Source organism: Phocoena phocoena, chromosome 2 (genome assembly GCF_963924675.1).
Source record: "Phocoena phocoena chromosome 2, mPhoPho1.1, whole genome shotgun sequence".
Lineage (NCBI taxonomy): Eukaryota > Metazoa > Chordata > Mammalia > Artiodactyla > Phocoenidae > Phocoena > Phocoena phocoena.
Window position 1 is genome coordinate 39,621,477 of NC_089220.1, and position 23,200 is coordinate 39,644,676.

General features: G+C 40.3%; 1 protein-coding gene across 1 annotated transcript in view; it reads right to left on the reverse strand.

Moving 5' to 3' along the window:
* PRKCH (protein kinase C eta) overlaps positions 1-23,200 on the reverse strand; it is a 223,568-nt gene that overhangs the window by 101,166 nt on the left and 99,202 nt on the right. Inside the window, exon 3 of the mRNA XM_065872751.1 lies at positions 1,859-2,009. Coding sequence (XP_065728823.1) covers positions 1,859-2,009 — 151 coding nt within the window. The remainder of the gene's footprint in view (positions 1-1,858; positions 2,010-23,200) is intronic.

The window sequence follows — 23,200 nt, forward strand, 5'->3', positions numbered from 1 at the left end:
GAAGCCCGCACACCACAACGAAGAGTAGCACCCGGTTGCCGCAACTAAAAGAAAGCCCGTGCACAGCAACGAAGACCCAACACAGCCAAAAATAAATAAATATTTTTTAAAAACCCACAACACCTATGGGACACAGCCAAAGCAGTTCTAAGAAGAAAGTTTATAGTGATACAAGCTTACCTCAGGAAACAAGAAAAATCTCAATAAACAACCTAAACTTACACCTAAAACAACTAGAGAAAGAAGAACAAACAAAACCCAAAGTTAGTAGAAGGAAGGAAATCATAAAGATCAGAACAGAAATAAGTGAAATAGAGACTTAAAAAGCAATAGAAAAGATAAATGAAACTAAAATCTGGTTCTTCAAAAAGATAAAAAAAAATTGATAAACCTTTAGCCAGACTCATCCAGGAAAAATAGAGAAAGGGCCCAAATCAATAAAATCAGAAATGAAAAACGAGAAGTTACCACAGACACCACAGAAATACAAACGATCATAAGAGATTACTATGAGCAACTATAATGCCAATAAAACGGACAACCTAGAAGAAATGGACAAATTCTTAGAAAGGTACAGTCTCCCAAGATGGAACCAGGAAGAAATATAAAATATGAACAGACCAATTACTGGTACTGAAATTGAATCAGTAATTTAAAAGCTCTCAACAAACAAAAGTTCAGGATCAGATGGCTTCACAGGTGAATTCTACCAAACATTTAGACAAGAGTTAACACCTACCCTTCTGAAACTATTCCAAAAAATTGCAGAGGAAGGAAGATTTCCAAATTCATTCTGTGAGGCCACCATCACCCTGATACCAAAACTAGACAAAGATATCACAAAAAAAAGAAAATTACAGGCCAATATCACTGATGAACATAGATGCAAAAATCCTCAATAAAATACTAGCAAACAGATTCCAATAGTACTTTAAAAGGTTCATAGACAAGACCATATTCTTGATTAAAAAGGCCAGAAACATAAACTAAGCCTGCATTCTGACTGTTAAAAGGTATAAAATCCAAAGTAATCACAAAACCCCCCACAAAACACAAAGTAATTGATCAATACTCAGAAATGAATCTGAATCAAGTGTTTCTGCCTTAAGCAAAATGACTAAAGTTTGCAACAAAAACAAAGATCTCCTTTTATGCTGCAGATATGAAAGTGTGTTTCTTCCTCCTGAGAAGGGTGTGTATGTGTATGTTTTGTGCATGTGAGGGTATTTCTTCCTTCTCTCTGCAAATAAATATGTTTAATGTTGCCTCTAATTGACGATAACTATTACTTAAATTTATTTTACATTATAGATTTGCCACTTGAGTAACATGTATAGTAAGATATTGCCCCAAATCATCTAGAATTTCTCAACTATTAATTATCTTGATTCTTAAATGCCAGGGATTATAGTATGTGATCACTGAAAGCTATTACCTTTGTCTACATACTATAAGGCTGAAGACTACTGTATGTTTAGTTTACTTGCAACAATTAATTCCATAAGTCATCATGTGATTCATGCCTTCTTAGAGAAATACTGTTGATATTTCTTTCCTCCTTAGGGATAGATCATTTATTAACTGATTAGCCTCTCTCTCTAATTAGTGCTTTTTAACCAGTTCATGATTCATTAGCACTTTTACCAACATGATTGGCAAAAGAAATAACATATAAAACTTAATCTGTACATTGTGTAATTTTTTTGTTGGGGATTAAAATTTCTAGGTCAACATATTAGAGTAAGAGAAAAAAATCAGATTCTAAAACAATTCTTAATAATCATGCTTTCTCCTGAAATCACACACAACCAGAGGAAGTCTCAGCTCTTGGGAGGAGAGAAGACAGGGGACCTCTTACCAGATAAACTCCCTGCAGTGAGAGCAGTAGGTGGGCTGCCTCAGGTATGTGGCCATGAACTTATGTCCGTTGATCTGGTGGACTCGCCTTCGCATAGCCCTTTGGCGCTTCCTGGTAAAATGTTTGAAGATTCGGTCTCTCTGGAGAGTAGCTATATATTAAAAGAAGGGAAAAAAGAATAATGTGTAATGAACCTACCAGCACCTAATGTATGAGAAAGTTTGGTAGTTCAAACACTCCCCAAATTACTTTTTTCTTTCTTCAAGATGTAAAACACCCCAGAAAATCATCATGCTTTGTTAGACATACGTGAACCCTGGGATTCCCAACTGCCTAGTTATAATTGGCTATCTTGGGCCAGTCTCCCCCGGAACAGAGCGTGGGTTCCCCAGAGTTTCGATGCGCCAGTATGTGACAGCAGCATGGTCTCGCAGTCCATGTCCAGCTATCTGGGACCTCAGGCTCACCGACTGGCTGCAGTGACCGGCTGGCAAACAGGGCTCCTCATTACTCCCCTTTCATTCTGCTGTCCTCACAAACTTAGTGAGGGAACTGCCCCCAACACAGTGAGAGCCCTGCCCAAAAGCATCAGTTCCAGCACCACCTCTGTTAACTTGGAAGAGGCAGAAATTAACTGGGAATACACTTAGAATTCCCTTTCTAATTTCATATTTTAAAAGTAGTGGTTCCTAATCTGAAGACTCTAAAAACTGTGCACCATTTAAAGATCATAAATGATATCTTCCACCTAACTGTTCTAGAACTTTTCCAATGTATGCAGAGACTTGTGATTATAAAATAAAGATTCCTTCTTCAATAATGCTTTTAAATGAATCACTGCTCCAAAGGAAACTAAAGGAATCATGCAAGAATAATCTGCTAATAAATTTTAAAACCTGGAAGAAATAGAAGATTTCCACGTAAATACATGGTCAAAATTAGTCACATAAACCAAAAAGTCTAATTTTTTAGAAGGAATTGATAAAGTTTTTAAAGGACTACCTCTAATTCTGAAGGATTCATTTTATGTCGACTTTTCCCAGTAGCAATATACTCAAATAACCAGAAACTTCTATACTACCCAGAATTATCTTAAAAAGAAAAACTCACTATGACCAAGTGGGAATTTTCTCAGGAGCATAACAATGGGCATATTATTACAAAATCTATTATAGCTTATTCTATTAATAGGTGAAAGAATAAGTATGACAGTTTCAATAGATGTTTAAAAGGCACTTGATAAAATTTAACTTGTAATCCAATAAAAAATTCTTTCGAAAAGACTAAAAGATTGTCTCTTTAACATGACTAACACACATTTTCACAGGTCAGAAGTATCAAACTGAATGGTAAATGTTAACAAAATTCCTGTGACAGTTAAGGACGAATAAGACTAATTATCACCACTATTATTTAGTATTATTATGAAAGTACTCGCCAAAGTTGTTAGAAATGAAACAAAAGATCACACTATTAGGAAGAGGTGGCAAAGATACCATTATTTGAAGTTGTTTAATGTAGGACTAGAAAACTCAGGAGAATTCAGCCTAATCTATTAAAAAAATGAGTTCGGTGTGATGGACAATAATAAATCATTAAAAGTCAAGGTATTTAGTATATCAAAAGAGCCAATTAGAATAAGTTAAAAAATCCCATTCATACAACCAAAAAAACCAAATTATCTAGGAAATAATTTATCAGAAGTGCAAGATTTATATGAAAAAAAGACTATAAAACCAACTGAAGGGTATGAAAAGATAAGTAAAAATGAAGTTCTTAAATTGGAACACTCAATACTACAAAGTTGTCAATTCTATCTAATGTCTAAATTCAACAAAATTTCAATCAACATTCCCAAAGGATGTTTTTAAACTTGACAATTTTTTTCAAGGTTTATTTGGTACTATAAATATTTTAAAACTGTCCCAAAATTTCAGTGAGGGAGGACCTGCTCTACATGGTAAAACATATTATAAAATTACGATAATTTAAACAGTGCTCTACCCCCTCAAGAAAAGTCCAAAACTAGAAATCAATTTGGCTGAAAGAGAATATGGTTCAAATCAGTGGGAAAAGATGGATTATTCAATAAGTGGTGTTTAGACAACTAGGTGGCCTTTTGGAAAATATCCTTACCTCACTCCTTATACCCAAATAATCTCAGATGAATGTTGAGGTGGAAATTATAGAAAGAAAGAAAAGAAAAAAATACACTCCTAGGAATGGGATGAGGATAACAAATTTCTACAGCCATAAAAGATCCACAGATTTGCAATCTATGAAATTTAAAGTCCTACTTGTCAACAGACACAAAACAAAGTTAAACTGGGGAGAAGAGGATTTGCAACATGTGACAAAGTGTTTGCAACATGTGACAAAGTGTTACTATTTATTCATTAAGAAAAGAGGATAAACAATCTAGTAAAAAAGGGGCAGAGGAAGTGAACAGGCAATTCATAAAATTATAAATGCAAATAGACAATAAACATGCCAAGATGTCCAATCCTATCCAAGACAGACATGTAAGAACCGCAAGGTAAATGACATTTTACCTCAAGTTGGCAAATACTTATAAAGGTAGTTAACATGCCCACTCTTACTACAGTGTCGGGAAATCAGCACCTCCAGCCTCTGCTGGTAGGAGCATAAACTGGTCTCTAGTCGTCGCCCCACCATCCTCTGGCTGTATTTACCCTGCTAAGCCTCAGTGTTCCCATCTATAAACCAGGTAGTGCCTTCCTCCTAGGTTTTTTCCAAGGACTGAATGAGATAATAATGCGTTAGAAACGTTCTGCCTAGAGCTAGGCACATGGTCACATTCAACACGTAGCTATTTCAAGAATGATTTCTTTCGGTGACCAATTTGACAAATAACTGTCAAAGTATTTATTCCAGTTTTATTGAGAAATAATTGACATAACTTCACTGTGTGAGTTTAAGGTGTACAAGCATGATGGTCTGATTTACAAATACTGTGAAATGATTACCGCAATAGGTTCAGCTAACATTCACCTTCTCATATAAATATAATAAAAAGAAAGAAGATAAGGAAATATATATTTTCTCCTTGTGATGAGAACTCTTAGGATTTATTCTCGACTTTCCTATATATCATACATCAATGTTAGCTGTGGTTATCATGTCGTATACATTACATCCCTAGTACTTACTTATCTTATAACCAGAAGTTTATACCTTTTGACCACCTTCCTCCAATTCTTCCTCCCCCTACACCTGGCCTCTGGTAACCACAAATCTGATCTGTTTTTCTGTGAATTGGTTGTTTTGTTTTTCCTGTTTGTTTTTTAGATCATACAGTATTTGTTTTTCTCTGACTTATTTCACTTAGCATAATGCCTTCAAGGTCCATCCATGTTGACATAAATGGTAAGATTTCCTCATTTTTTTATAGCTAATATTCCATTGTGTATATATATCACAACTTCTTTATCCATTCATCCATCGACAGACACAGGTTGTTTCTATATCTTGGCTATTGTAAACAATGCTGCTATGAACATAGGGGTGCAGATATCTTTTCGAGTTAGTGTTTTTGTGACCTTGTCCAAGTGTTATGTGCATTTCCTTTCATGCAACAATTCAACTTCTAGGATTTATTTTCTATAAAAAACACCAGAAAGCAGGAATATATGTTATATAGATATCAATCATTATATTCTTTTTAACAGTAAAAATTAGGGTCAATACAAGAAATCTCAAAGAATAAAATGTAGAAATAGTCCAAATAAACGTTGCTAAGATAGCAATTCTTCAGAGGCTCTAGCATGGTTAAAATTGTACCTGCTTCAGGTTTTGTTTTGGGGTGTTTGTGTGTAACATCTTTGGCAAGCAGCCCAACTGCTATCATTCTCAGGTTTCCCAGCTATCTAAAGAAGATGAAAATATACCTTTGTCCTCAGCGCTACGGGGATAGTGTCATAATCAATATTCCTGAGAGGTTCTTACAATTTTGGATAAGGGTCACATAAGAACAGAAGTCACTGTACTGTACTGCCCTCTTCCACAATACTTCTAGAAGCCATTTAGTAACCACAAAATAAACAGATTTTAACGTTCGTTTGTTGACAGATGACGGAAGTTAGCCTAATGAGAAGACCCTATACCTGATCTACATTATCACCAACCTAAGACCCAGCTCAGTACTGGCCAAAGCAAAACTTGTATTGAATTACTAAACACTTATCACATCTAAATGCAAATTAAATTCTCCCTGGGGGTCCAATTACCAATAATTTACTCATTTAATCCCTTAATACTATAAAGATTGGTTAAAAGGTCAGCTCACTTGCAGTTTTAATATTTCATGAATTGGGTCTTCCCCCCCCCCCCCAACAGCTATTACCATTGCAGTAATGTGACCTATGAATTTTCCAGGTGATTTGTTATAGCTGGAAGGACATAGGAAGAAACTGCTTGTGGTTGTTCACCAAGTCGGTCATCCCCTAATGCCTTCGCTCCTGCCTTTCACCCCCCCTGGAATGTTCTTCCTTCCTTTTTTTTTTTTTTTTTGTTTTTTGTTTTAAACTAGTTAACTTAGACTTTCCTGTGTGCCTCAGAGCCTAAGGCAAATCCTGAATCAGAGTGAAATGCTTCTCCCCTCTGTTTCCACAGCAACCTGGGAGCACACCTCCATCTTTTCCCTTATCCCAGGAAACTAGGGGTTATGTCTCTTTCACCTCCTATACCCAGGCGCCTCATAAGACCTCATACATGGTCATTTTTAACTAAACTTCACTCTTCCCTTTTCTCTATTCTTTTGCACATGTGCCTCTTTTTGTTTAGAAAGCAAACACACACTCACCCACACCTCAGAATTAGCAAGAAATTTAAGTCATGTAAGTAAACCGGGGCCTCCATGGCTTCATATGGCTTTCCCTATCACCATTCTCTTGCTGGCTGCCCTGACCAGGAAGAAAGAACTCTGGGACTTAACTCTGTTCCCCAGAGCACAGACTCAACCCCCATTTGACAATCAGAGTGCAGAGGGAGCTTCCTCATTGTTCGCACGGCCTCCTGTTGACTTAGGACTGAGTTAGAAGGGCTAAAAAAGACGATGTAATCTTGTGTCTGAAACCACCCTGGGCTCTGAGAAAGCTTTCAGATCACGTGTTAGGTGAACACATCAAGCGATCTTAACATGCTCTGCAGCCAAAACTTGCATCACAACCTCTGTTTTGCTCCTGAGGTGCTCAATGCCTCTAAGTAAATAGGAAGCTGGATCAGTGCCCCGGAGTGGAAACTCACATTCCAGTCTCAGGAGGTGGGCAGGTCTGGAGCGCTGATCTGTCTTATCCAGGAGTTGGTGTTGCCAAGCCCTCCCAGCCACAGGGTGGAGGATAATTATGTCAAATGTAACGAAGCTTAACTAGTTTGAAATAAAATTATATTTCATAAAATCTGATTGTCAGCCCACACACTCTTTCAGAACTTGAGGAGGCACAAGTGAGTAGGAGCCACCCCAGGGTAAGCTTCCATCGCAGAAAGCTGTGCTGGTCTGACACTTGCGCTGCTGATGTGAGGCTCTGCCAGGGAGGAGTGGCTCTCCGAAGTCTCTGTCATACGGTCTAAACTTGATCTCAAAAATAGTAAATATTTCATCCTTTTTAGTCTTCTGCTCTCCCTACCTGAACTTAAGGCTTTATATACCAGACATAGACATCTGTATTTGAAAGTACTTCTGAAACATTCTGATGTGAGTCAAAACAGCATAGTTCCAAGTTTCCAAATGACTGCAAGCATATTAAATCAGAAAGAGAAATCTATGGCACTTTTTAATTTTTAGAATTACTGATATAAGGCATATAAAGGAAATACCTCTGATGTAGTGTAGAACGCAATTTAAGTTGAATTTGCTCAGGAGCAAAAGCACTTAGTTTACTAAAATCTGCGGCTGGTCTTCAAGGGGGCGGTGCAGAGGAGGTCGTGCAGCCTTTATATATGGCAGGCAGGAGAGTGTGGTGGGTGAGTGCTTGGAATCTGGAGCCCAGCTGTGCATCCTGCTTCTTCCCCTTATAAACTGGGTGACCTTGGGCAACTTGTTTTATCTCCTATGCCTCAGTTTCCTCATTTGTAGAACATGAAGGGCTAGAGAACTCTCCTCAAAGGGCCATTTTGAGGACTTGCTGAGATAATAAGTGTAACATAATTAGAAAAATACCTAGCAGGTGGCAACTAAGTGTTACCTATTATACTTGTTGTTAAAACTCTTACTTCAGAGTTCAAGAAATAGAAGGGATTTTTAATCCAATCACCTAATTGCCTCGAAGAAGAATCAATACCTAGGAAACCATTACCTAGAAGTTCAACAACGTGCTCAAGGCTCATCTAGTAGCTAGCTAGCACCAGAACTACCCCCGGAATCCTCCACTCTTGATCTTATCCCAGGACCATACGGTTAACACCATCCTGCACTTTGTCCTTTATTAACATTATTAACATTGGGTCTCCTAGAATCTTCTAGAATCAATTGGGTCTCTCCCCTGGAAAGTAATAAATTTTCTGGTGAGGAAACAGAAACTAACAGGAAGGTTAAGTGAGGACAGGCAGGCAATGATAGAAGTGGGGACGCCAGACCCTGTTTACTATGTTGAACTACTGAGCAATGCTATCAGATGTCTTTTTTCTTCTTCCTGAGATATTCATTTTATCATGTGTGCACTTGGGAGGTGATGACTATGGGAAAAACAAACAGGAAAACCTTAGTGTTGACCAAAAGTTACTAGTCAAGAAAGAACCAGAGCGTGCTATGTTGTTAATGTCTCTAAAATACAAAATATCCTTGAAAGGTAATGCAATAAGGTAGTGAGAGAATTTTGCTTAGTATTATCCAACATACTGAATAAGCAACCACGTGATCACAGAACTGTGTGATAAAGAATGATGCTTAAGAACTTAAACTTAGATGATTCCTGTCTGAGACAATAGTGATAATAACAGAACAATTAGCACACGTATTAAGCAAATACATAATTTAAATGAGTCTTTACAACAGGTACACACAACCAGTGGGTGACAGCATTTATTGGGTGTTGAGTGAAGAGAGAATCACAGGAGTTGTGTACCTAGTCGTCTGATTAATTAAGGAAGACTTCATAAATGGGTTGAGATTAGCTGTTGTTTGGAAGAGGAAGGAGAACCTGGTGAACCAGGATAGGGAGAGGATTCCAGGAATTTATGCCAGCACCAGTCACAATGGCTGTGACAAACAGTGTTGGTATTAAAAATGGCAAGCAAAAGCCCCCAAATGGCACTGAGCAGAACAGAATCTTCTGTTTTTTGAAAAGAGCTGAATCACATGACTCATAGGTATTTCTAAATTCAGACAGAATGATTCAACTCAACATAGTATGAGACCTGACTCTACAGGAACTATACACAAGTGTTTCTCAGGGACTTGGCTTCCTCTGAGGAAGCACAGTCTACAAAAGCATCTACCATCGTGCAAACTCATGGGGATGACTATCACTGGAAAGAGGAGGGAAAAACAATTTGTTACTAGATTGACCCTCTCACAGAGGACTCATGGCTCATAGCATCATGAAAGCTGAGCCCATTCTCACCCAACCCCACCTAACCCTCCAGTCTCCTCTGTCAGCAGAAAGAGGAGCAGAACAGAGGTCCTGGATGCGGCCATCAGAGATGGTACCCAAGTTCCATCAGGAGCCTTGGGAAAGGCCTCTCACCCCACTGTTATAAGAGCCCTGATCTCCCATCGTCCAATCACCTCCTTCTTAATTTCACCCCTTGTATCTACAGGTACTGTCCAAAGTACAAACTCTCTCCTCAGCCCTGAAGAAAGGGACCTTGGCTCCAACAACATCTGGTTCCTCTCACTCCACAATTTCTTCTTAGTCTCCCTCACCAGCTATTCTCTTCCACCCAACGTTTTAAATATGTGTGTGTCCCAAGGTTCTTTGTACACCATTCTTCTGGTCTTTAGGGGCACTCATCTCCTCCAAGACGTCAAAAGATCTCTTGACTTCCAACAATTGCCTATGTACTGAGGACTCGCAAACCTGCAGCTCTAGCTCTGGCTTCTAACTACTAAACTTGTTTCTAAGTAGCTCCTCAGTATCTCTTCAAGACATCCCCAAAGTACCTAAAACTTGACATTTGTAGGCTGAACCCTCTTCCCCAACCTCTTGAACCCACGTTTCTTCCTAGATAATAGTACCACTATGCTTGGAGTCATCCAGAAAAAGAAGAAAAACACCCCAAAAACAGCACAGAGATGTCTTCAGGTCCTCCTTCTCCATCTACAACAAACTGATCGTCAAGTTCTACTAAGCCTTCTATGATCTGACTGGGTCTCTCCCTCCCATGCTCATTGGGTATAGTTAGTTCATGCCTTTTTCCTCTCATCTGGACTGTGAAATAGTTTCCTAACTAGTCTCCCTGCACAAGTTTGCTCCCCTCTGAAATCCATCTTTCATCCAGCCAGTTATGTGCAGGAAATACACATAATTCACAGTGTATGTGAATATCCTGCATGGAAATCAGGCTTACTGTAGTTGTCCTATTTGAACCATAGTAAGGTAGTAGGGGGTATGTTTTCCCCAAAGGGTGGTGCTTCCACTGTCCAACATCTGAGAGAAAGCTGAGTCCTCAGACAGCAAAAAGACTTTCAAGTGGGCCTTAGTCAGGTGGGAGACTAGTCTTTCCCCCCGTCCTCAATTTCTGGGGCCTGGACCTGAGGTACCAGGAATGGGGCACCCACAAGGCTCTGCAGAGAAAGACAGAGGTAGGCTAGGAGTAAGCCCAGTAGTAATGGGCTTGGAGGACCAGGATTCCTTTCATTACGAACCCAGAAGATCTTAAACTCCTCCACTAAGTCTGTTTAGTAGATACCAATGTTGACTTCCCTAACCCCACACCCATAGTTCTCAGGAACCCAACAAATCTTCTCCTCCCTTTCATCCTGCCACCTGGGTTCCTTCAGGGATCTCTAAGAGTTGGCAGAACATCCTCAAGGAGCAAGGAAACTGGGATATTTATCCTCCAGCTCCCATCTGACATTGGTTAATGGCTGCTTCAAGGAAAGGGGACATTAATTCTCCAGCATTTCCAGCCCTTCTTTGTGGGCTGAGAGGAAATATGGGCGGGTCATTCATAGCATCTACCATAGAATGAGTTCATACTTAGCCTGGTCCTGATTTCTTATTTATATTTTGCTGCCATATATATTTCCTAACAAGCTGCTGTGGAATGAGATGAAGTATAACTAGAAAATTCTTACAATAATCATCTTTGACTATTATTGTGCCTACTCTTTTCTGCACACATAATTTAATGACAGAAATTTCTTCTTGTTCCCTATGACAAATGCAAGGATCCTACAATGACTCACTGTGAAAAATGGGAAGGATTTCTACTCTGTGATTCTACAAATATTTTATTTCCCCCCACTGATTTCATCCATAAATAGACTTCCAGCAGCCACTTCTTCATTCTTCAGTTTTTTAAAATGAAAATTAAACATTGCTCAGTGGATCATTAACCATCAGCTTTCAGGATGAGCAGGAAATATGTTTCTGTTCCATCAAATTTGTATTGGATCCTTGGAGGTATGTCCCTATCATCACTCTGTCATCCTAACTATCTGGAAATTATCTCAAAATGGCATTATCCACAACTCCAAGCTTAAGTTAGATAAAGTATCTTGGTTTTATATGCTTAAAAATTGAAGCATTTTCCAGTTATCTGGCAATTTTTCTTTTATCTGGAGAGAAAATTTAACTGGAGAGAAAATGTCCCACTCATGGTATCTCCTGTCCCTTTGATAACCTTCTGAACTTAAGAGGATAATGAAACCATGATGTGGTTTCACTTACCAGAGCAGAGGCAGCATATAAAAATGTCTTCTTGCCCTTTCATTATAGTTGTTTATAAAGATAATATATGGTCACTAGAGAAAATGCAAATGATACAGAAAATAAAGAAAAATTTTTTTCTTTTAAAAAGTCATCTTCACGGGGCTTCCCTGGTGGCGCAGTGGTTGAGAGTCCACCTGCCGATGCAGGGGACACAGGTTCGTGCCCCGATCCAGGAAGATCCCACATGCCGCGGCGCGGCTGGGCCCGTGAGCCATGGCCGCTGAGCCTGCGCGTCCAGAGCCTGTTGCTCCGCAACAGGAGAGGCCACAACGGTGAGAGGACCGCGTACCACAAAAAAAAAAAAAAAGTCATCTTCCATCTTACTATACAAATAATCACTGAAAATTTTGGTGAACATGCCAAATATATACACTGTATAGACATGCAATCTTATGTAAGTGGTGTCATATTCTTTGTGCTACTTTGCCAACCACTTTCCAATTAAAACGTCTTTCCATATATTTTTTTAATTTTAAAAAAATTTTTATTTATTTTTAAATTTTTGGTTGTTTTGGGTCTTTGCTGCTGCCCACGAGCTTTCTCTAGTTGCGGCGAGCGGGGGCTACTCTTCATTGTGGTGCACGGGCTTCTCACTGCGGTGGTTTCCCTTGTTGTGGAGGACGGGCTCTAGGCACGCGAGCTCAGTAGCTGTGGCTCTCAGGCTCTAGAGCGCAGGCTCAGTAGCTGTGGTGCATGGGCTTAGCGGCTCCGCAGCATGTGGGATCTTCCCAGACCAGGGCTCAAACCCATGTCCCCTGCATTGGCAGGCAGATTCTTAGCCACTGCACCACCAGGGAAGCTCCCTTTCCATATATATATATATATATATATATATATATATATATATATATATATATACACGTATATATATGTGTATATATATACGTATATATATATATATATATATTTTTTTTTTTTTTTTTTTTTTTTTGCTGTACGCGGGCCTCTCACTGTTGTGGCCTCTCCCGTTGCGGAGCACAGGCTCCGTACACGCGGGCTCTGCGGCCATGGCTCACGGGCCCAGGCACTCCACGGCATGTGGGATCCTCCTGGACCGGGTCACGAACCCGTGTCCCCTGCATCGGCAGGCGGACTCTCAACCACTGTGCCACCAGGGAAGCCCTTTGCTTTCCATATATTTTTGAAGACTATATATTTTTAGAGCAGTTTTAGGTTTACAATAAAATTGAGAGGAGGTACAGAGATTTCCCATATACCCCCTGTACCTGCCCTACACATGTGTAGCCTCTCCCATTATCAATATCATTCACAGGAATAGGTACATTTGTTGCTAAGGATAAATCTACATCGACACAACATAATCACCCAAAGTCCATAGTTTACCTTAGGGCTCACTCTTGGTGCTATATATTCTATGGGTTTGGACAAATGTATAATGACATGTACTCATCATTATTACAACATGCAGAGTAGTTTCACTGCCCTAAAAATCCTCTGTGCTCGGCCTATTCATCTCCTTCTCTTCCTCTCACCTCTGGCAACCACTGATCTTTTTGACAGTCTCCAAAGTTTGCCTTTTCCAGAATGTCATAGAGTTGGAATCACACAGTATGTAGTCTTCTCAGATTGGCTTCTTCCACTTACTAATATGCATTTAAGGTTCCTCCGTATCTTTTCATGGATTGATAGTGCATTTCTTTTTAGCACTGAACAATATTTCATTGTCTGGATACACCACAGTTTATTTATCTTTTCAGCTACTCAGGGATATCTTGGTTGTTTCCAAGTTTTGGCAATTATGAATAAAGATGCTATAAACATTCATGTGCAGGTTTTTGTGTGGACATAAATTTTCCCTATCTTTTTAAAAGTTACTACTTCTGCTTTTATAGCAACTAATACTAAAGTTACCACTTAATCATATCTTATAAAATGAATACACAGGCACGGCTGACTTAAAAGTAAGCTAATAGCATTAGCACATCCCCCCTATGAAAGTAGGGTTTCTCTATTTGAAATCTGTACTTTTTTTCTCAATCTCATTCTCTAACAGCTTAGAGACTGTCCTCTCTACCGCCAGCCTCCAAGCTCAGGTTAGTCTTCCTTCCTCACAAAAAAGATTCTTACACAAACAACCTGTCCAACCAAAATCTTTTCCAGATAAACATGTGTTTCCTGCTGAGAACTAAAAGAATCCTGCCCTTTAGTGTGGCTGATTCCATTTCCCTTTCAATTTTTGTTTTTTTCCTTTCTACTAGTAGACTTCTGAGGTCCCTTCTAAGCTCTCGAGTTCTGATTTCATGATTTTAGAAAAACTTCACAGGATATTAGCCATGAGGAGTATGATGTCTAATCATTTCCTTTTCCAGCTACATGGCTGGAATGAAAGCAATGCTGCTCCCTCATGTTGCTGATTCAACATGGTTTTTAAAACCACTGCACCATTGCTCATTGTAAACAGACTAATTCAAAACCTAACACTGAAGGTAAAACACCTTTATCCCACAACTAAATGTGCTCCAACACTGATACCAGGGCTTTGAATCTCAGCCAGCTTTGTTTGATAGTTATTTTAAAAAAAGGAGAGAGAGAGAGAGATAGAGAGAAAGACAGCTGCTTTAATCAAATGTTATTTATATCTTATGGTCATTTCCTGTTAGAGGCTAACAACTTAGAAGCACATCTGGCTATTAGGTTGGCTTTTTTTTGTTGTTTGGGTTTTTTTTTGACAATTGCTTTATGCCTTAAATTAAACAGGGACAGATAAAATTTAAAGGCGACAAATTAAACTTTTAAAAATAATGCAAACCAAGGTTTCGTACTGACAGGGATTGAAACCACTGATAAAAAGTAGAGTTTGGGATTAGCAATAAATTCCCATCTTAATGATCCAGTGTTGTTATTACTGTGCTACCAGAAAGAACATTCCACTAGTCAAAGACAAATGAATCCTCTTTTCTTAAAATCCATTCAAAGGATTCCTTCTTTATTACCATAAACAACCCACTCTACATCCTTGAGTAAGAGTTCATACCTTTCTAGGAAAAGCAGAAATGTATACAAGAATACACCAAATAGCTGGATAAGGTGTGACAAATGCCTCCGTCTTCTGAAGCATTTAGTACCAGCTCAACGTATCACATTAACAAAAGTCTGGATATTTTGGGTTTAATTCAGAGCTTTATTATAACCTAGTAAACATAGTCTAAATACACAACAATTCAACAAACTGCTAGGGTTCCGCTGGAAAATGAATAGCAAAAGACCTCTCAACCCTAAAGCTGTCATTCAATGCACAAACCACTTTGAGGGCAAGCAGGTATTCTGTCCCATTTTGGACACTAAAGGGCAGCTCCTCTTTTGTTTTAACCTTGGTGCCCATATAGGCTCTAAGGACACCCAACCTCTTCCTTCTCTATCATATGTGCATTCAATCCACAGATTTTGAATGTTTATTAAGTGCTGGACACTGCGATGGGAAGCAGGGGTACAATGGTGAACATGGTACAGTAATGCCTTCAACAACTGAAAGTCTCCATTGGAGACAGACCGTAAATGGCTATTACTGTGCATAGTACACATTTCCACGTGCGTGTGGAAGGGGAGGAGCCTCACCAGGACAGGCGGCAATCAGAGGTGGCTCCTTTTTAAGGACAATGAAGTTACGACTTTCAGAACAAGTGAAGGGGAGGTGGAACAGGAAAAATGGGGAAGAATGTTGCAAGAAGAGGAAACAGTACGTACCCACGTCCAGAGTTGAGAGAATACAAGGTTCAAGCAAATCCTGATATTCACCTTCTGACCTGATCACTTTAATACCTCGTAACTGCAGCACCACCATCAAATATTTACTAAATGTCTACTATTTACTAGGGCCCAGAACACCAAGAAGTAGGGCAAGATTACTCCAAGAAGGTTCTCGAATCGTTATGGTGGGATACAGGAAGAAACTACTGCACCTTCCATTTATTTATTTCTCACATTCCTCACTTCAATTCTATGATACTTTGTGTTTATAGCAATCATAGTACTATATATATATATATATATATACACACACACACACACACTATATATATATATAATTATATATATAATTTAAGAAAATATACATATATGTGGGGTGCATGCTCAAAAATTGTTCACTGATGTCCACTTGATCAAAGAAGTTTGAAGGCCATTTATCCACATGGGCTTACATTCCAATTGGAGACACAAGCTATAAAGAGATGAAAAGCACCCAGCAGAGAGGCTAAGTGCTATCTACAGGTGTTAAAAGGGTAAGGGGAAGAGGGCTGGGGTGGTCAGGAGAGGCTCCATGGCAGAGATGGCATTTCATTTAGGCCTTGACGGAACAGCAGAACTTAGACCAAGGCACCCTATAAAGGTTAGGGAGGATGATCTATCTGGGAAGACTGACATAAGCCCTGGTATATGGGCACTAGAGAACAATGAGAAAACCAACTTCCCTAATACAAAGGCTTCCCACACAGAAGCAGGACAGATGGTGGGGATTCTGAAGCAGAGGCAATGGGGGCAAGACAGGGGCATCTTCATTATCAGGCTAAGAAATTGTACTTTATTTTGCAGGCAGTAGGGACCCTGGAAAAATTGTGTGCCCAGAGGTAGGCTTTCTCTGGAAATGGAAAACTGGGCTACATGGTCACTGAAGTTCCTTCTAACTCTTTAGAGTCTATGTTCCTAATGAAACTTGCTTTCAAGAATGAGGGGAAGAGAAAGATATTTCAGAAAACTGAGGTAGTTCACCACCAAACACCTTCACTAAATCAACTTTTAAAGGATGTACTTTAAGAAGGAGGATGTACTTTTAAAGGATGTACTTCAAGAAGGAGGATCCTCAAAGGAAGGTCTGAGCTACAGAAGAAAATGGTGAGTAAAACATTACAAACATGTTAGGTGAGTATAACCAATGAGGGAACAAGCAAGTAATGTCTAGTTAATAGAGCTTCAAAAGAAAAGTAAGAAGACATCTAAAAATAGCAACCAATTAATTACACATCAGCCAGGGGTACAGGGACTGGAGTTGAAGCATTTAAACATCCTTATTTGCTCAGTAGAAGGTTAAGGTAGTGGCCAACTTTAGATTTTGTTACATAGATGTATTAAAATTCCAAGTATGGCCAGTTTTAAAAAAAAGGTTATATCTTCCAAACCATAAGAGCAGGGAAAATGGACTTGGTGGAGATGGTGGTGGGAAGAACTTCTATCAACTTAAAAAAAAAAAAGAAATTTAACTACTTGTGGTTTATAAGACACAAACCTAAAACATGGATAGAAAAAAAAAGAAAGTAAAAGAATCAAAGAAGATACAAGGCAAATACTAAGCAGAAGAAACAGAGTAGCCACATTAATATCATATTAAATACATTGTAAGAGAAATAGTATCTGTCGTGCTTCTCTGTGGGAAGCCTTTGTATTAGAGAAGTGACCATATAGTGATAAAAGGTATGTTTCACCAGGAGGATATAAAATTTTATTTTATATATCTAATAGCACAGATTTACAAGAAAGTATTAAGCAGCATTAACTCATTATATGCTATTGCTTACCAAGGAGCTGAGTAGTACAATAGGGTTACATTCCCTTCTCTAGGTGTCCACTCTGAGACCCTCTAATAGAGGAAAGAAAACACACCAAATGTCAAGCTCAAATATATTCTTGATTCTTTCATTCCTTCAGTTGTTCAAAATCACACTATAGTTGGCATCTTCTTTCCATTCATGGAGATATACTTTCATTTCTCTTGGATAAATACCTAAGATCAGAATTGCTGGGCTTCCCTGGTAGCTCAGTGGTTGAGAGTCCGCCTGCCGACGCAGGGGACACAGGTTCATGCCCTGGTCCGGGAGGATCCCGCATGCCGCGGAGCGGCTGGGCCCGTGAGCCATGGCCACTCAGTCTGCGCGTCCGGAGACTGTGCTCCGCAATGGGAGAGGTCACAGCAGTGAGAGGCCCACATACCACAAAAAAAAAAAAAAAAAAAAGAATTGCTGGGTCATAGAGTAGATATATTTTAGTTCTGAAAGACAGTGCCTGCCCATTTTTCAAAGTGGTTGTACCATTTTGCACTCCCACCAATCATTTGAAAAGTTCTAGTGCTCCACGGTCTTAAGCATTTAGTGTGGTTGGTGTTTTACATTTCAGTCATGCGAGTGAGTGGTATCTTATTGCGGTTTTAATTTGCATTTCCCTACTGCCTCAAAACGTTGAGCATGTTTTCATGTGCTTATTGGCCACCCATATTTCTTCTTTTGGGAAAATGTCTGTCCAAATCTTCCACCTATTTTTTAAAAATTGAGTTGTCTGTCTTCTATTTGTACTATGGCTTTCTGATACAGCTGTTTACTTTTGGGGAGAAGTTAGCAATTGTTTTTCCTGTTGAGAAAATTCAATTGCATGGAATTCACCTGAGAACTCTCTACCCGAGACTGTGTCCGGACTGAAGGCAGAGAAGGCTTCAGAAAGGTTAGGGCTCATGTTTACTCTTTTATACATACATATTGGTGGGGAGGAGAGAAAATCTAGACTTCTGTTTTAAAATTCCATGTATATAGTATTATCCTGACCAGCAAGCAAAGTAAAAAATCACTTTTGCCAAGTTTTTTATACCATCTCTAGCTGAGTAAAATAATCCAGTTAAATTTTAATATTTTTGAATTTTAATAAAATAATCTCAATTACATTGATTCTGCTTCATCACCATTTACAATTCCTAGCATACACACACAGATTGTTTTTTTCTGGCCTCATTAAAATGAGTCTTGTTAATATCTTTGTCAAGTTCTTTACTAACTGAAGTACATTTGATTTCAGCAACTGCCACTGCAACTAGGCAACTTACAGCAGAGTCCAAAGAACACATATTCCAAGACTGCCCAAGGCTCTGAAAGCATCAGCAATGGGTGTGACTGCTCACCTTCTTTACGTGGAAGCGGTGTCCCGAGCTATCGTACAGACGTATTTTTTTAAAAATCCTCATATCCATCTTTGATCACAAAGATCAAAAACAGTGGATGAGAGCATGCCCTCTAACTGCAAAGCATTTATAAACCTCTACCATTTGCCCTTGAGAAACAGAGTGTTCACTCAGTTCTATTTGAGCTCTTGCCCAAAGCTTACCAATTGGTTCCTTAATGTGACATAGTAATTCTGATGAAAGAGGCCTAAAAAGAGTCTACTTTTTCTGTTTCTTACTTGTATTTAATGAGAAGATAGGAACCGGTTTCACTTGATCTGTAAGGAATGAAGCTTTTCATGTTTCCCTCTACTCTCCAGATCAACTGGAAACTGAATGTAAAACTGTAGGAGTGCTCTATAACACTTAAGAGATAAGTCCCTCTTGCTTTAATTTTGTTTCCTTTAAGAACTTTTTTAAACCTTTGGCCATGAATGTGGAACAGGGGATAAGGGTGGGATGGGAACAATGGCATTCAAAATTCTTTAAACCATCTATGCAAAAAAGGAAAAACTATTCGTTACTCAAAGTTTGAGCCACCTCATTCCCTCACCTCCAAAAAAGGGGTATTTTATTTTTTTTATTTTTGGCTGTGTTGGGTCTTCGTTGCTGCATGCGGGCTTTTCTCTAGTTGCGGCGAGCGGGGGCTACTCTTCATTGAGGTGCGCAGACTTCTCACTACGGTGGCTTCTCTTGTTGCAGAGCATGGGCTCTAGGCACGCGGGCTTCATTAGTTGTGGCTCTTGGGCTCAGAAGTTGTGGTTCACGGGCTTAGTTGCTCCACGGCATGTGGGATCTTCCTGGACCAGGGATTGAACCCGTGTCCCCTGCATTGGGAGGTGGATTCTAAACCACTGCACCTCCAGGGAAGTCCCAAAAGGGATATTTTAAAGAGACAATTAGAGAAAAGTAAAAACTTTTTTTTTTTTTTTTAATGTTTAGGCAGTGACTGAATCTCAGAAGCAAACCAATGGGGAATGTCTTCTGTGATTGACAGACACAGAATTTTTCACTTTCCCAAAATAAGAGTCCCCACTAACATAAAGAAAACATTTTTGGTGTTTAAGAGCCAGGTGAAAGCTCAGTAATTCTCAGCATCTGGTGCTGACCGGTAACGAGGTGGGATTTCGAGGGGAGAGCCATGTTGCCGCTTTTGTGAGCACATATATTTCCCCATTACAAACTGACTCTAATCCACTTTGTAAACTGCGTTCCTGAAGCAGTAACTCATGAGAGATGAAAGAGTCGAATTTCCTCAAACAAAACTTTCCGCATTTTCTTGTAGCTGTGTGAGAAAATTCCTCTGTGAACACAAGGACAGGGTACTCCAGCTTCATGCTCTAATTGTAGATAAAAGACTCAAAACAGAAACATTTTAAAATAAGCTAGAGCCCTTCACTTAAAACTGTATAAATAATTTTAACAACAGAAGACTTTCTTCTGCCAGTATTTGTGGCAAACTCTAAAGAATACAAGAGCCTTCACGGGAGTCCTCTTATACTTCCTTGGGGCAAAACTACCATCTAAGACTATGAAGAAGTTATCCTGGATCAAAGGGTTATTAAGAAGTGACACCTCTGATGAAAACATTCTCAGTGAGGCTGTCTGCCCAGACTTGTGAAAGAGTGAAGAATCTGGCTTCAGCAATGACAGGGTCAGTGTGAACTGAAAACTTTATTCTAGATCACGTGTCTGGAGGCTTTAGCACTGTGTTTTGCATTAATGACTGAGGAAATCATAGTTCTGATTTTTTAAGTGTTTTCACTGAAGGCACTGGCAAACGCATGGCACCATAGGGAACGTGACAGCTTGGTGGTGTGAGCAGGGCACGGGCACGAGGAACAGGTGGGGACATGAGAACACTCCTCCCTAGGGAAAGCCAGACAAAACTGTCCCTGGATGCATTCTGGTCTGCTTTCCACTCACCCGGAACTCAAGTGTGGCCACGGCTCTCCAAAAAAAGAAGTATATGGTTGTTCTCTTAGATTCAGAAATGCATGACTTTGTTAAGGTGCACAGAGTTGGAGACAAGGAAAACAGACCTTTAAACAGCTGAATTTGCCTGAAACTGCCAAGTACCCAGATCCCCAGCCTTTCCTTGACGGCCTCCCCCAAGGCTGGACCAATATCCCTTTCCAGAGTAACACCCGTGGCCCCTCTACACAGACGTGCTCCAAGCTGGCGTCCTTGCCACTCAGAGCCCTTCCTCCAGCCAGACTCTGCCCAGGTCACTCTCGTCAGCATGAATAGCTGTTCACTTTCCCAAAGCCAATCCTCATCCAAGTGCTTCCTCATCCCAAGGTGTCTGGAGACCCCTCTAGCTACCTGCGCTCTCCTCTTCATTATCAGCGCGTGGCTCTGATGCTCGTCCGTGCACAGCACCCCACCTGGCCTTCCCCATCTCACAAAGTCATTCAATTGCCTGTGCATTTGTCCCTTTTACCTCAAGTAGACAAAAGATTTCTTGGAGGCCAGAGCTAGGTTTTGTATCCTCACAGGATCCGTCATAATGAGGTGCTAACACCCATTAGCGGAATCCTTGCAGATTGTACCAACACACAACTGAAAATCATGAAATGCAAGTTAAAGATCCCTTGTTCCCATTTCTGGGTCTCTAGGATTCTGTGGTTCAATGGGACTGCCTGCTTCTCCGAGGCCACCACAATGTGGCAGCTGTGATATAGTGATCTGTAAAAGAGCCTGGCCTCACAGTCACCCGTGAGCTTTAATTTAGGCTCCCACACTACTTATATATATAAATTTGGGCGACTTCTTCCATTAGACCAAACATGTGTAGCATAGCAACTAGGTACCAGGCACTCTGTTAAATATGGCTTTAAGTATTGGGTTGGCCAAAAACTTCATTCTGGTTTTTCCGATGGTAGAGGGTATGGAAAAACCCGAATAAACTTTTTGGCCAACCCAGTATGATTAAGACAAAGTGTGTGGGTGTCAGTGTGTGTGTGTACAGTGTGTACACACACACGTAAGACATAGGGCCTCATTAAACTCACACTCTGCTAGAATATTTCTGCTTATTAAGAAGTGGAGATTCCCAGACTCTATTCCAAACTAAATCAGAATATCTGGGGTAGGAACCCAGAATCTGTATTTTAAACTCAGAGAACCAGTGGTCTAGCAGGAAGGACCCGCAAATCAACAGAGAGTTAAAATACAAAAGCAATTGTTGCCTTATTTCTAGGCTGCGTGTCCAGGGTGCTATGAGACGGGGGGCGGCGGGGGAAGGCCTGGAGAGAGCCCGGGAATCTGAAGCAACGCAGGGGAAGGTGTTGACTGCACTGAATCCAAAGCCCGAGCAGCCCTGCTTCTCAGGGGGAGAAGCAGAAGGAACAGGAAATACCCAAGAAAGTCTGGTTCAGCCATTCCCACCCAGCCAGCTCCTTCTGAAAAACCTTTCAGTGGCTGCCTCCAGGCCTCAGGGCAAAGTCCTCAAAGCAGCACACATGCTGGTTTATCTGCCTGCACTAAACCCTTAACATTCATCCATCCCTGCCTGGCCCTGGGCTCCAGGCTAGCCCTCCTCTCTCCTGTCCTTACACTCCCACCCTACCTCCCTGTAAAACAACTTCCGTAAGGACTTGCCTCGTTGACCCTCATTCAAGTCAGGGTTTGACTGTCCTCCTTGTAGTGTTTCCAGCCCCAACACCAAAGCTCTTATCACGCAGATTCACATTTACCTGTTTAGACTGTGAACTAGGGGTATGTGGGGGTAGGGAGACGTATCCCTAGTGTTCGCATATCAATAGCCATGAATGAATAAATGGGTGAGTGAGTGAATGGATGGAGGAAGAAATGAATGAATGGATAAGTAAACAGAAGTATAAAAGAGCCTGCCACATTCAGGTACCCACAAGTAGTATACTATAGCTGGAACTACAATGAGTATGAAGGCCTAGTAGGAGATGAGATTTAGAAGGAAGATGAATACCAGACCTGGGCAGGAAGGAGGAACGTGAGCCTGCACAGATCAAGGAAGACACCGAGAGGTTTCAGCATTATCAGATTCCTGAAATTCTCTCAAGATAAGGCCAAGAGAGAACCAAGGTCACAAGGGCTGATCTGTGATGATTAAAGAGGAGAATAGGGGCTTCCCTGGTGGCGCAGTGGTTGAGAGTCCGCCTGCTGATGCAGGGGACACGGGTTCGTGCCCCAGACCGCCTGGGCCCGTGGGCCATGGCCGCTGAGCCTGCGCGTCCAGAGCCTGCGCTCCGCAACAGGAGAGGCCACAACAGTGAGAGGACCGCTACCTCAAAAAAAAAAAAAAAAAGAGAATACACATAAGAACAATGTATACATTATAAAGTTATATATAAGTGTAAGAATATTTTCTGCAACTCCTAGCTCTGAAACCCATTCAATCCTATGTGTTTAGTTTTCATATCTCAGCAGCACCTAAAACTGGTTGCATAATTAGATGATAAAAGATGACAGGAGTACAGAGGTCAGAAAATGCAGCCACTTGTTAGAGCACTTTGGGGAGGAGCCCTGGGA